Here is a 14,061-nt window from a genome sequence, read left to right as displayed (position 1 = left end):
TTGTTGAGCGCGGTAACCTTTGTCTTTGGTATTTTAAAGCAGTTATACTTGGTCCGGTAATCCTATTACGGGCTTTAACATAGTTGTAGTCATCAAAGTTATATAAACGCCGCAGTGATTTATTTTAATCTGATTCAGAGTTACTGAATTTCTTGCAAATTATACGTATCGAGATGTTTAGATATATTTAAAAACTGGTATTATGATTTTTTTTAAAGTATATATTGAAATAAAATAAATTATAATATAGTAATAAATTATAGTAATAAAATTCTAATATTGTAGCAAGAAGGAACGGACTTTTAAAATATCAAGAACTGCCGTCGTTGGGTAGTTCCGTTCTATTATTTAGGGCTTTGTTAATAGTCTGTGAAGTGTCTTTTTTGTTGGTGACGCAATACGTAGACACTGACATTACTCAACAGTTAATTTCTGACACTTGACAAAAACAAGTAACGAAACAACTGACATATAAAAGTGACGTGTTATTATCACCGCGAGAAACTTGTTTTTTTGAATTGGTTAGCAGAAATAATTATAACATAAACTAATTTTATCTCAAAATCGATAACGCGTTTCATCACGTTCGTCCACGTATAAGTGCATTGACAGGTAAATTGATTTCCATGGATTTATCACGCATTTTCGTTCAACCTCATACGTGGTAACATATTTCGCAATTGTGCCTGTACGATTCAGGATTTTCCTCTTAAAAACGTAGAATTGGTTTAATTGTTCATTAAGAAAAAAGTTTGTGTGTCTGTGAATTGTTTATAGGTGTAAAAATGCTTCGGTTCATAATATTAGCGGCGTTTCTGCAATGCACAATATCTCAACAATATCAACAAAAAGTCGCTCCTGGAGTCCCCCCACAGAATTATCAGGTAATGAATTTAATAATGTCATACATCAATATATTAATTCCATGATTTGCGAAAGGGTTAGACAAAGTTTGACTCAACCTTTCACTTTTAGCTTTCTCTTTCTATGTTTTGAACAACAAGGACTAACAATATAATAAGCATGAAGAAAGAAAGGATATGCGTCTTCCTTTGTTAAATCTGAGTAAAATCAGATAAGAACTAGAAATCTTTGTATTTGGATTCTACTAGGATTTTGTAGATTTTTATAATCTCAAAAAAATTAATGAGACTTGAGAAGCGCCTCTAACATTATTGCTTATTACCTACTGACTAGAGACTTAGAGGTCAGAATGACTCCAGTATTTTAAATAAATATTTGAGTTGACATAAGTAATCTTACATTTAAAGTTTTTTTTTAAAACAGTAATAACTTAGTTTTGGGTTATCTTTTAATTGAATTTATTTTTAGTACTTGACAATTGAATTTAAATGTATACTGTTAAATTATGGTAACTTTATAAACCACAGAGATATAATAATTATAATATGTCTTGAAATGTAAAGACAAATTAAATTAATAATATTATATCCAGGTTCAACATTACAATCTTGACTTATTGATGATAACAAGTACACTGTTTAAAATAGATTTTTTGACATTTCAACAGAATTATCAACCACCACCGCCACCTCCGGCTCCTCATCAGGTATGATAAAAATATTTATGTAAAGCTGTCTCCATAAGTCAAATACTGGAAATTATTCTCTCGAATTTATATGGTGATAGATACTGTCTTAATTTTTTTTAATTGCCATTTTTCTTTTATTACAAATTATTGAAGTTACCCACCCAGAGTAATAGTGTTAACTTCTTAACCAGTTTATAATATTTGTATACAATCACTCAAGATCTATCTAATTATGGGTTATGGTTATATAAATTAAACATAATCTACATTTAAAGTACTCATACATAAAATATCATGAAACCAGCTCATTTTGACCACAATCAACATGTGTCAGTCTCAGAGTGTTGATTCTAAAATCAATGTATAACTTAAACACAGAAATGTATACCAGAATTTATAATTGCTTATAATAATTTTCCAGCAACAATTCCAACAGCCACCGCAGCAACAACAGTTTCAGCAGCCGCAACAGTTTCAACAACAACAACAATATCAACAACAGGTCCCTGTACAACAAGTACCTGTGCAACAAGTGCCCGTACAACAAGTTAATGTACAGCCACCTCATGGGCATGGGCATGGCCATGGTAAAACAACTTTAAATTTCCTTGTAATTACACAATTATGCCCATATTTTCATGTTTACCTTAGTTTTTAATATTAAATTTCAGATCCACAAGTTTTGAATGCAGCTAATATTGCCCAAGAAAGAGAGTAAGTGTGTTTAAATAAATGTTTGAATAAGATATAATAGAGAAATATTTTCCATGTAGAACATATATAGTATAGTCACAAGTGCAATGTATATCTTTGCAATTGCAATTATAAAGCATATTGAATTGAATGATTGAATGATATGTTTATGTCAAACTGTAACCATAGGAGAGTGCAGAGAGTGCAAGTATTACGTAACGCAATTTTCAGTAGGTACCCAAGTACAGTACTGTAAGCAAGTATAGTAAATCGTTTCGTGACCACCTAGTGACTCTTTAGTTGCTATTATGTGGTGTAAGTCGAAAAAAATATTAACAATAACGCGTAATTTAATCCCGGCCCCGTAAGGTTTTATAAAAGAAAACCCCCCCACCCGTCCCAAAATTCGTTACGTAATATTTGAACGCTCCTCATACAGAATTCTTCAAGGCACTTTTAATATAGATATATATTTTCTGGTTTCACCAATATCAAAAAACTATTTTTCAGTCACATTCAAGAACACATGGATGTACCAATTGATACATCGAAAATGTCAGATCAAGAATTGCAGTTCCATTATTTCAAAATGCATGATGCGGATAATAACAACAAATTGGATGGATGTGAATTGATCAAATCGTTGATCCATTGGCATGGTGAGTTTTTATTTACACTATGTAGACCTTATAAATACACGTTCGTCCCTTGCCAAAAAAATGCTATAACATTAGTCTTTATAAAATTAAATTGTATATGAATTTATTAAAAATAATATTTATGTATATTTATTAAATATAACTATTTATCCTATATTAATATTAATAGTAGGTCAGAGTCGTTTATTAAGTGTTAAAGTTGAAGGTTTTCTAGTTCTATATTCTATATATTGATATAGTCTATAATAATATAAAAGACTACTCTGTGCACATACATTCTAAGCAGAGGCTTGAGACAAATTCACTGTTCGACAAGCGTGACCCACTAACGCCAAACTAATTTGTATGAAAATTGGCACGTGACAAAAGGTCGGCTAATGTCAGTCCCATACAAATTCCTTTTATGTTACTGAGTCACTTCTGTCAAAAAGTGATTTTGTCTCAAGACACTTCACTGCCGTTTTATGAAACAAACATATGTCAGAATTTTGACATCTGACAGATTGCTTAGACTGTTTGGGGATAGCATAAATGTATGTGTTGTTGGGTATATGAAAAAATGCTATTGTATGAAAGCATAATATATTTATTAATTTTGTATGATTTTAGTGCATGGAGCATACATATTTTAGTGTCGGTTTATTTTTAAAGCAAGTAGGAGATCAGCTCTTGCCAATCTGAAACAATTAATATTTCGCGCGGGTCAACACAAAATATTCAAACACACAACACTTAAAATTCTTAAACGTACAATCAATTAAAGGATATCTGTCACTTTTATTTATGAGCAAAGTACGCGAGAGTGAAAAGGATAGAACAAAATTGCTGTTTGAATATACGTAATAATATTAAAAGACTTGGTGGGCTATTTTATATTTAAATAAAACTTGTTTAATTTAAACGCCCATTATTTTCATAAGTTTCAACTGCCTTTTAGTTATCGTGGTCAGCTAGGTACTGTCATATCTAGTTGACAGCTTGAGACAAAATCACTTTTCGCTAGGCGTGACCTACTAACGCCAAACTAATTTGTATGAAAATGGTCACGTGACAAAGCGTGAGCGAAATTCATTCCCATACAAATTTATTTACTGTTTTACTGGGTCACGCTTAAAAAAATAATTTTGTTTCAAACCCTTGACAAATTTGTAAGTTAAAAATAAGTTTTATTTGAATGTGTATTTGCTTTTTGTGACGTTTTGGGGCTTTTTGACAGAACAAGGGCATAAACAAGAACCTCAACAGAATCAGCCGCCCGCTGGAGAGAAAATATTCAAAGATGACGAATTAATCAATTTAATAGATCCCATATTAAATATGGATGATCATAATAGAGACGGTTATATAGACTATCCGGAGTTTGTTCGCGCGCAACAGAAGAACCAGAAACAAGATGGATAGTTGCCATAGATTATGCTAGGTGTCAATATTCCGTTGTCATTTTGATTATCTTCACACATTTTACGTTGTACTTGAAATATCAAAGTTAAAACCCTATTCAATGTATTTTTGCTACATAATAATTTTGTTTTATTTAAGAACAAAATATTAATAAATTAAGATCCTAATGTAAAGATAATCAAAATGATAAATAAATTACTCGAATCAATATTTAAATGTTACGGATGTGGTAGTGTATATATATCTAAGCACAAATTGTATTTTTATTAAATTTTTTTAAATTGATGTTGCATACAAATATTGTCTATGACAATACATAAACAAATTTTACGTTTAAAATTATGCTCAATGTTTTGTATATATCTGATATTAAAGATCTATCGGTGCTCCTCTCGAATTCAAACGAATCTTTTCTTAATTTATAACAATTGCATTCCAATCGGTTTTAAAAAAAAATGTGAAGTCTTTACACTATAGTCTATGGAATATACTGTGCGAATATCTGTGTAATTGAATTTTATGACAATTATATTCTTATAAATAAACTAATTTGCCATCGGAATAAAAAAAGTTGTGAAAATGAAAAAAGCAGTATTGTTTTGTGATGAAAAAAACCTCAAAAAATGAGACAATGGTGCGATTTTTGTAATTTTTAGTTTAATAAAAAAGAAGTTTAGCACATGAACAGATTTTGTTTATTACAAGCTATGGGAACATCAATTATATTTTTTAATAGAAACCAGAATTTACACTTGGCATTGGTGTACAATTCGTAGCCCCATTTATAAATCACAAGTAATTATTAGTTGGAATCGTAAATTTTATGAATAGAGTTTTAATATACTTAAATGATTGATGTTCTCACGGTATGTATTTTTGGGAATTTGTATATTTTGTCCGTTTGTGTTGGTTGTGTAAATGTTGGATTATTAAATTTTTACATTATTGTATGTGTTTTATTGTTTCGTTATTATTTTGTTGGAGTGTGAATGGGAAATACTAAAAAATATTCTTTTTTGTTTGTATTTGTTTTTTTGTACTATAATAATAATAAGTAATAAGGAAGTGTTAAGGGTTTTTTTTTATATAAGAACAAATATAATATTTGAAAATTACTCTACCTAGTGTTCTTACAATTCTGTAGTGTTGGACAGAAACTCAAAATCTTATAAAATAAAATTACATTTGAAATGTGTTAGATGTAAGAAAGTTAAATTTTTGTTTTTTAAGATATTGTAAATGTTTGGGTTGGTTGATTGATCTAATATTAAAAGCGTTAGTAAAAGTAATACATGTGTCTTAAAGCCATATACTAAATTAAAATTGATTGTATTATTAAATACTTTAGTGGCTTATGCATGCGACTATACCCTGAGCGTGCAACAATCAACTTTTCTTTGTGAGCGTTAGACACTCGCTCGTACAGTGAAAGAAAACATCGTGAGGAAATCCGCAAGCGTTATACCCAATAATCAACGCGACTTGGACGTCATGGCACAAAACCTACTTTTTTTCAAGAAACAGATAAAGATAGCGCTACTGTTTTGTTTTTTACACGTTAACTAATATATAATTAAATAACCTTCAGTCTTCACAAATATATTCTCAGTATATACTTACCTACGTATCATTTAACGACAGTAAAATGTAAATTTAAAACGTATGTAGCGACCTATACAATCTTTGGCTACAATTATTGATCGATGACGTCCATGAATTTTTAGGTCCAATCAAAGAAATTTTTGGCAAATTTTTTGAACTTGCGAAAATTTCAGGATTATTTATGTTAGTATCATCACAACTACTTAATATTTTAATTGTATACTAGCTGTATATAATATATTTAAACGTTTACTCACTGCCTAGATGGTTTATAATTTATGCAAATTTTACGTGTTTTAATCTGTGATGGAGACAGAGACGTAGAAACAATGTTATCAGCTATCTAATGAACGGAAAATCAAATTCACGACATAAACGTTAATACGTATGTCGGTAATCACATTCAGAAGTAACGTATTTGTTAAAATTTATTGCTTGACAGAAATAAAAAAATATCTTTTCGTTTGTGTGGCCAGTGCTTAATATATGACGCAGCTAATAAAAACTTACCAAATAGCTTGCGTTTAAATTGTTGCTTGTAATACAATTTGTGATGTTACACACTCCCTAAACAAGACTTGGTGAGTACCTACATTCATTATATTTAATTTGTAGTATTAGATTTTGTGACATGCTGCAGCTACATTTTATACGTCAAAAAATCTGTGTAAAATAGTTGTAGTCTGTGTGGAAAAAGAACGGAGAAGTTACACAAACTAATATAATAGGCTATTTGATACGATATTAAAAACAATTTCGGTTGTAGTATAGAACCAAATACAAGTTGTTAATTTAAATTCTGTTAAATATTCAAAATAATTTTAAGGACCCGCCAAAATACTTCTTCAGACAAGACCCCTGTGACATATTATAATGGTTGTAAAAACCTAAACAAACGTCAAGTTTTTATTAAGTGTTTACTATAATTCTGTGATTTGTGTTAAATTTATAAAGTCAAAAACTATATTTTTTGATTAATTAATGATTGCAAGTTATTTACTCCATAACGCTTTAGAACGCCACGAATCGAAACCATTCATACTGTCAAATAGCCTAACTATACAGTTTTTAATAATCGAGATAATGATAGTGAGAAGTTCTGGGGGCTTAGTCAAGATACCTTAACAGTGGTGTATGTAGAAAGTTTGTATGAAAATTTGTTGACACGAACTGAAGCCCCCTGTTAATTTTTCTTAATAAGTGTTCTCAACATAAAAAAAGTAATTTTAAATCCAAATCGCACGACGTTTCTCTTTCCGCAAGATTATAAACTTTAATAACCAAGCAAAAGCTTCTTTATTTGATGATTTTGCTAGAAAATATATAAACCTTTTTTAGGATTGTTATTAACCAATAAACATATTGTATTTTTAGGTAAACTGGATAAAAATCACAAAGTATATACGGACAAGCAGCTCGAAAATTTGTTGGAAACAGCACTAAGGGCCAGTTTTTTGATCCGTAGTAAAAAATGGTTTTACCATTTGTTACATTAACTATAGTAAAATGAATAACCATTGGTAAAATCGTAAATGCGTTTTTCAATGCCTTTTTTAACTATAGTTAATCTTAACAATTTGTCAATTTGTTGCCAGTGCAATGAGCAATGACATCCCAAAAAATGTGGTTCTTTTTTGTGGGGAACATTTATTTTGTATGACAACACTAGACATATTGAGTGAATGAAATCCATTTTTGCCATCTTCATTCGTTATTTGCGCTTTGAAGAGTTTGAAGTGTCAAATTAATCTAAATAACACGATATAAATAAAGTTGTTTTTCTGTGTTTTAATACGGTTTACACTTTTTACGATACTTAAATATATAAATAACGATGTCCGCAAACAGCCAACGGTCAAATAAGTAAGTACAAACATATTTTCGTGTTATTTATTCCGGTTTATCTTGTATTTCGTAATAGAAAGTAATACATTTATGTTTTGTTAAAGGGACCATACTGCTAACTTCGCCAAAAAAGAAACTGCCAAACTGGTGATGCTTCTCAAGGATTACACAGTCGTAACCTGCAAACAACTGATCACTGCAGCAATCTACAAAAAGATGCAGCTTGGAAATCTCTGTGACGTTTTCAACTCAGATGGGTCTAGACACCGAAGTGTTAAATTTAATATACCTACATTTAATGAAGGTGTAGGCACATTTTTATATTTATTCTTGTATAGCTGTGTCCTACAACAAAAGGAAAAAATCTTTTAACCCTTTGGAAACAAGGAAGCTGATTATGATCCACACGGATAAAAAAATTGAGTTTTTGAAACAAAGACAAATAAGAGAGGATGATTTGTTCAATTATGCTAAGGAAGAGCATTAAAACATTTGCTGCACCAATGAGAGGCCCACCAAAAATCCATACTGCATAAAGAGGAGGTGCACCAAAAAGTGATGCAGCAGATGGAAGAAAGGCACAATAAATATATGTAGCAGCAAAAAGAGTTGCAAGAAATTGAGGTGAAATGCAAGAAGAAACAATTAGAAAATATTTAATTGCTACTTTAGAGTTTCATGTAAATTTTGTAATGTTTTTTTAATAAAAATGGTTTGTATTTAAGTTATAATTAAACAGTTTATTAATCAAGTCAAATGTTTTATTTATAAATTCTTGTAATAAAGTAGGTAGATGCTAACTCACAAATGTAATAAAATGATTATGAAAATGACTATGATATTCTTTAGGGCTTTTGTATGTACTTATAATAATTATAAGTTAATATTATTAGTAATATATAAATAATATTAACTCTAATTCATTATGTATTCTATTGCCTATAATATTAACTTATAATAATTATAAGTTAATATTATAGGCAATAAAACACATAATGAATTAGTAATATACTTAATTATATACTGCTGCGGTTCTGTAGCTAGTAATGAAGCAAAATAAGTTTGTATGAGCTGCTGTCTATATATACTCTTGTTCTTGTATTTTATTTAATTATAATAATTATAAGTTAATATTATAGGCAATAAAACACATAATGAATTAGTAATATACTTAATTATATACTGCTGCGGTTGTATAGTTAGTAATGAAGCAAAATAGGTTGGTATGAGCTGCTGTCTATATATACTCTTGTTCTTGTATTTTATTTAATTATAATAATTATAAGTTAATATTATAGACAATAAAACACATAATGAATTAGTAATATACTTAATTATATACTGCTGCGGTTCTGTAGTTAGTAATGAAGCAAAATAGGTTGGTATGAGCTGCTGTATATATATTCTCTTGTTCATTGGCAGTTTAAGATCATTCCCAATTTCAGTAACAATCCAGAGCACTGTTCCCTTCGATAGGGGGTAACAGTGACAAAAATCTACATCATCCCAGGTTTCTAATGGCGGATGACATTGCCTAAATATTTTTAACATTCATTAACACATTCTCATATAATATTATCGTCTCATTAATTAAAGTATCTCAATATGTTTAAATTCATCATTAGATAGTAATAAACGTATTTATCATAGTTTGATTTCTGTGACAAACAGCTGTTACTATATAAATTACCAGCGGCCATCTTTTTAACCCTCCGATACTGAGTAGTTAACTTTTTTGACTAATGGTCAGATATTTTACCATTGGATGCTCTTACCACGGATCAAAAAACGCATTTTGCTGATATTTAACTAATAGTAACGATTTTTTACCAATAGTTGAGTTAACTACGGATCAAAAAACCGGCCCTAACACACACGGATTTGAACAACGACGGATATATAGACTATTTAGAATACAGAATCAGTAATTATAAGGCGCAAGCGAAGAACGTTGGTGGACAACCCAAATAAACTGGTTTTGGAGTCTGTGCGCAAAGGGAAACGATGTGGCAGTTACGCGAGCAAATATAATTCTTATTTGCTAGTACTACATTTCATTTATTCACAAAAATATACTTTTATTTATTTCATATAAATGTCAAGATGATTGGCGTTAGTGTTGTCAACATAACAAAAAAAGGTAATTTAGCCGCTGTGACCTCAAATCCAACGACAACTGTTTCCTTGCACAGACTAGATTTTTTTTTTTTTTAGACAATTCACACCAATTGACCTAGTCCCATGCTAAGCTGGTGAAGCTTGTGTTATGGGTACTAGGCAACGGATATACATACATATTATAGATAGATATATATATAAATACATATTTAAACACCCAAGACCTAAGCACAACACCAAATGCTCATCACATCGATGTTCGCCTCAGCCGGGGATCGAACCCGGGACCCATGGATTCGCAGTCAGGGGTACTAACCACTAGACCAATGAGTCGTCAAACTTAGATTATTACGCTATTTTCTTAATTAAAAAATTACATGATCGTGATTATACTAGACGCCTTTATTGTTATATCTTTAACGAGACAGTTTTATTTCAAAACTCTGAATATTTCGGAAAAAAAAACATTATTTTGCCGGGAATCAATCGAAATATCTCCAGATAATGCGCAATAAAGCGGGGTTTTGCAGACATCGAACTCTGTAGAAGTTGTCGAATAACAATAGCTAGCATATTATTTTAGGCAATACTTAGGTACGTAATATTTTAGAATTACGGATTTTTCTTACAACGATCATGAAATCAAGATGAATATTAAATAAATTACCAAAAATGTGTAGCTTTCTCGTCAATAGTATGAAATGTATGTTATTCGAAGAAGCTATTTGGAAATTTAACTGTTATTATGTACTATGTATGGTGATGGGATTTTAATAAACATTTTAAGCTGTATTTTTGTAATAATTTCGCGTATATGAAAGTACCTATTTAATGTCTATATTGTAGAACTAATTTGAATATTTTGATATTTATTAATATAATTTTATTTTTCTGTCATCGCTTAATGTTCACTAATTATTAAATTTTTACTACGGAATTAAAGTATCAAATTTGGAACGTAGATGTTGTTAGCAAATGTTTTCAATTTTAATCACCAAAGAGATCGATCATGAACATTGTATGTTCACACTGGCTGTCAAAAATTAATCCGCCCGGACCAAATAAAAAAAAAAAGGCTATAAAAGAAAGACACGCGAAACACATTTTAGTCCGTTTTCATAATTTTTCTAATACTGTTGTAATTCTACTTCGTAAGTTGAATTTATTTTTCATCTCATATAGATACAAAATAGTATGTAAACTATTTTAAACTTGACGTACTTTGAAGCCATTGCTCTACTCTGGATTCTCAGGTCACCTCACCAGATCAGCCACTGGCCCAGTCAAATATATATACATACAGACACAGAGTCAGAATTTGTTAGAAACTGCTATAACTATAATACAGAACAATAGTGCTACGTTGTTGAAAGAATATCGGAATTGAGTTTGTAATTGGACGCCCTCCTTTCCCACTTTAATAAATATAGTTTAAAAAAAACTAAAAAACACGTTTTTAAAGCACATCAATCTAAAAAGTGAAAAATAATTCCTAATTTAGGCGGAAAATGGTAATGAACAAAAAATACTGGTATTATTGTGAAAAAGCGTGGGGCGCTCTGTGCCATATTTTTCGTCTATCGAGGAATTATTTTTCACTTTTTAGTTTGATGTGCTTTAAAAGCGTGTTTTTTAGTTTTTTTAAACTATATTTATTTTCCACTTTTTAGTCCTAGCAGCAATACGTGTTGTCTCAATTTAATCGTATTGCTTTGTGGGCTTAAAATAAATTTCATTGTTTTTTCGAGATGAACCTATGAAATTATTATATTTCATAGGTTCATCATATTATATAAAGTTTGAATTAAATCTGTCCGTTTAATGTGGGTCAAAATCGAGTCCGAAGGAGTCGGTTACATACATACATACATACAGGTGAAGCTAATATAAAGCGTGTAAAAAGCTACTATTAGTAAATTTTTAACTCTATTGGACACAATGAAACTGCCTTGTCTTCTAATGGTTTGATGAGTTGATCAAATTTAATTTTAAGTATTATTAAACTTTATAACTTTTTTTATAAAATGGAATCCCGCTGTTGGCCTGAAGGGCTTTGTCAGCTCAGCTCGGACTGTTTTAGAAAGCGTAGCTCGGCCAGAATGGGCATGTTCCCGCTTTGCTTTGCCGCGCGGTTTTTTATTTGCTACGGCGATTGGATCCGGATGATCATGTAGGCCTCCTACGGGCCTTTTATCTCGGGTAGGTGTAACAATTGATGCTTTTACGCACCAACGGGTTGGGATGGTGTTTACTGTTTAGTCTTATCGAAGTGTCGTGTGGACGCCAACTTCAACCATTGGGCTATAGTAGAGAGTTACAGGTTAAGTGGAGATCGACGTTGCTCACGCGGTCGGGCGCCCGACTGCAGCACCTGTTGCTGGTGAAAATGGGAAATGGCACAATGTGCCAAGACTACGCTAGCGTAGGTCATGCCTGGTCCGATTCAGGCCTTGTACAGTGTCACCTTGTGTCTAAGGGACATCTAACTCCCTCAGGAGGAAATAAACTCGAGACTATGTAATTATTTCCTTTAACACTTTACACAACATAATTTTTCATCACAAAGTAAAAACAAGATAGAATGAGACGAAATAAGACTTTAGTTAAGGCGGTTCTAGCTGGGTTTAGCTTTTAATTTGACAGATCACAGATTATATTAAACATATAGATAACGAAAATTGGCATTTGTTTACAGATGGCGATGGAAATAAAGTTGAAACGTCAAAAGTATATAGTGACCAAGATCTAGCCAGTATTGTGGAGTATGCTATGGGCACGGCTGATACAAATAAAGACGGTTATATCGACTATTTTGAGTTTAAAAAGAACAATATATAATAACTTTTTATTATTTATTTTATTAATCATTATTTACCCCGTCCCTCCCATATTTAATTATTTCCAAATTTAACACTGTATTTTAGAATCTTAAGGAATCTATGGAGGAAGATAAATCCAGCTCTTCCTCTGACCTAAATGAAAGATGCTCAAGTCGCTGACAGGTTGAAGGCCCCAGTGTCTATGGTAGAAATAACTTTATTATCGCGTTTCAGGGTGCCAGGACGTCATTGTACATGTAAATTGATATTTTAATAAAATATTCGATCAATTGGCGTCTTGGACATTATTAAAATACTTGTAACGATCTATCATGTAATTATTTTAGATTTGATTAATGATTGTAATTTTAGTAGTATGTACAATAGTTGACTAAACCTTATTGGAAAGTTCTCTCAGTAAAACCTTTATTAAAATTAGGGCCTGAGTCGTACAGTAACGTACGTAAAGTGGTTACACTGGTAATTGGAAAGGTTCAAAAAACACGTGGCATTTTAATTCACTCTTCTCACTCTCCCTCAATCGGTCTCAATCGCTCTTTTCTTTTTCTTCGACAAAGACGCTGCACATCTTCGTGACGCATCTCATGCGCTTAAAGTAATTTCACTTCAAAAACTTTTCGATAAAATCCTCGATCGATCTTCATAATTAATTTACACATTTGTTTCAACTGGTCACTTTTTGTAACATATTTAGGCTCAACTCACATTGGCACCTAGTCAATCCGATGTGACGCGTTGTTTTCCAGCTTTAATGCGCGAACTGAGGTCGGGAAGGGGAAGGGGGGGGAAAGGTAAAAAACGGTTTATCTCGTTTTCCGGCAAAAAAGTCCTATCGAAAAAAGTCAAAGGGCAAAGTTGTAGGTAATAAAAACTATTATTTACACATTTTTCACATCACCTCAAAATTTATGTGAAAAATTCAAAAAACCAAGTCTTGTTGTCTTACAAATAAACTTAACGTCCGCCTTAATGTCAGTAAAACTCTTTTGTTTTAGATGGAGATGGAAATGCAAAGGATACACCAATAACATACAAAGATGAGGACCTCTCGAATATTGTCGAGGGAGCGCTAAAACAAACTGACAAAAATAATGATGGATATATTGATTATTTAGAATACCGGATCGTTACTGGGGCAGCTTCGCCTGACCTTTAATCTTACATCTTCAAGGTTTCATTCCTAAGTGTACTTCACAGACTCAAGCCGTATTCCTAAGAGAAAATGTTAATCACTTTTTCATTGAAGATTTGACATTGCTCAAGACAAGTTTCCGACTGACACGTTTTGGACTACACTAATACATACGTATTGCAACAATAATTTTAAATAAAACTTAAAGAATGTATGTTT

The 14,061-nt window shown here is 31.3% G+C and overlaps 1 protein-coding gene across 2 annotated transcripts; it reads left to right on the top strand.

Annotated features, from left to right (window-relative positions):
- Positions 1 to 457: 457 nt before the first annotated feature.
- Positions 458 to 5,251, top strand: LOC125061321 (multiple coagulation factor deficiency protein 2 homolog). 2 transcript variants are annotated; one of them, XM_047666705.1, is made up of 7 exons: positions 458 to 612; positions 778 to 884; positions 1,532 to 1,570; positions 1,974 to 2,139; positions 2,224 to 2,266; positions 2,756 to 2,904; positions 4,121 to 5,251. In XM_047666705.1, the coding sequence occupies exons 2-7, from the start codon at positions 786 to 788 to the stop codon at positions 4,303 to 4,305; spliced, it is 681 nt and encodes a 226-aa protein (XP_047522661.1). In that variant the 5' UTR covers positions 458 to 612; positions 778 to 785; the 3' UTR covers positions 4,306 to 5,251. The 2 variants fall into 2 exon arrangements, with proteins under 2 accessions (XP_047522661.1, XP_047522662.1); XM_047666706.1 differs by lacking the exon at positions 458 to 612 and having other exon boundaries at positions 621 to 884.
- The last annotated feature ends 8,810 nt before the right edge of the window (positions 5,252 to 14,061 follow it).

This window comes from Pieris napi, chromosome 23 (genome assembly GCF_905475465.1).
Source record: "Pieris napi chromosome 23, ilPieNapi1.2, whole genome shotgun sequence".
NCBI lineage: Eukaryota > Metazoa > Arthropoda > Insecta > Lepidoptera > Pieridae > Pieris > Pieris napi.
The sequence above is the reverse complement of the archived record's forward strand: the minus strand, read 5'-3'. Positions and strand labels throughout refer to the sequence as shown.

What these genes read in the sequence shown, in the direction of transcription:
- LOC125061321 (XM_047666705.1), top strand. Translation starts at nt 786, where the DNA reads ATGCTTCGGTTCATAATATTAGCGGCGTTTCTGCAATGCACAATATCT. An exon ending in CACCTCCGGCTCCTCATCAG is followed by an intron (nt 1,571 to 1,973) that starts GTATGATAAAAA and finishes ATAATTTTCCAG; the next exon opens with CAACAATTCCAACAGCCACC. An exon ending in ATCGTTGATCCATTGGCATG is followed by an intron (nt 2,905 to 4,120) that starts GTGAGTTTTTAT and finishes GCTTTTTGACAG; the next exon opens with AACAAGGGCATAAACAAGAA.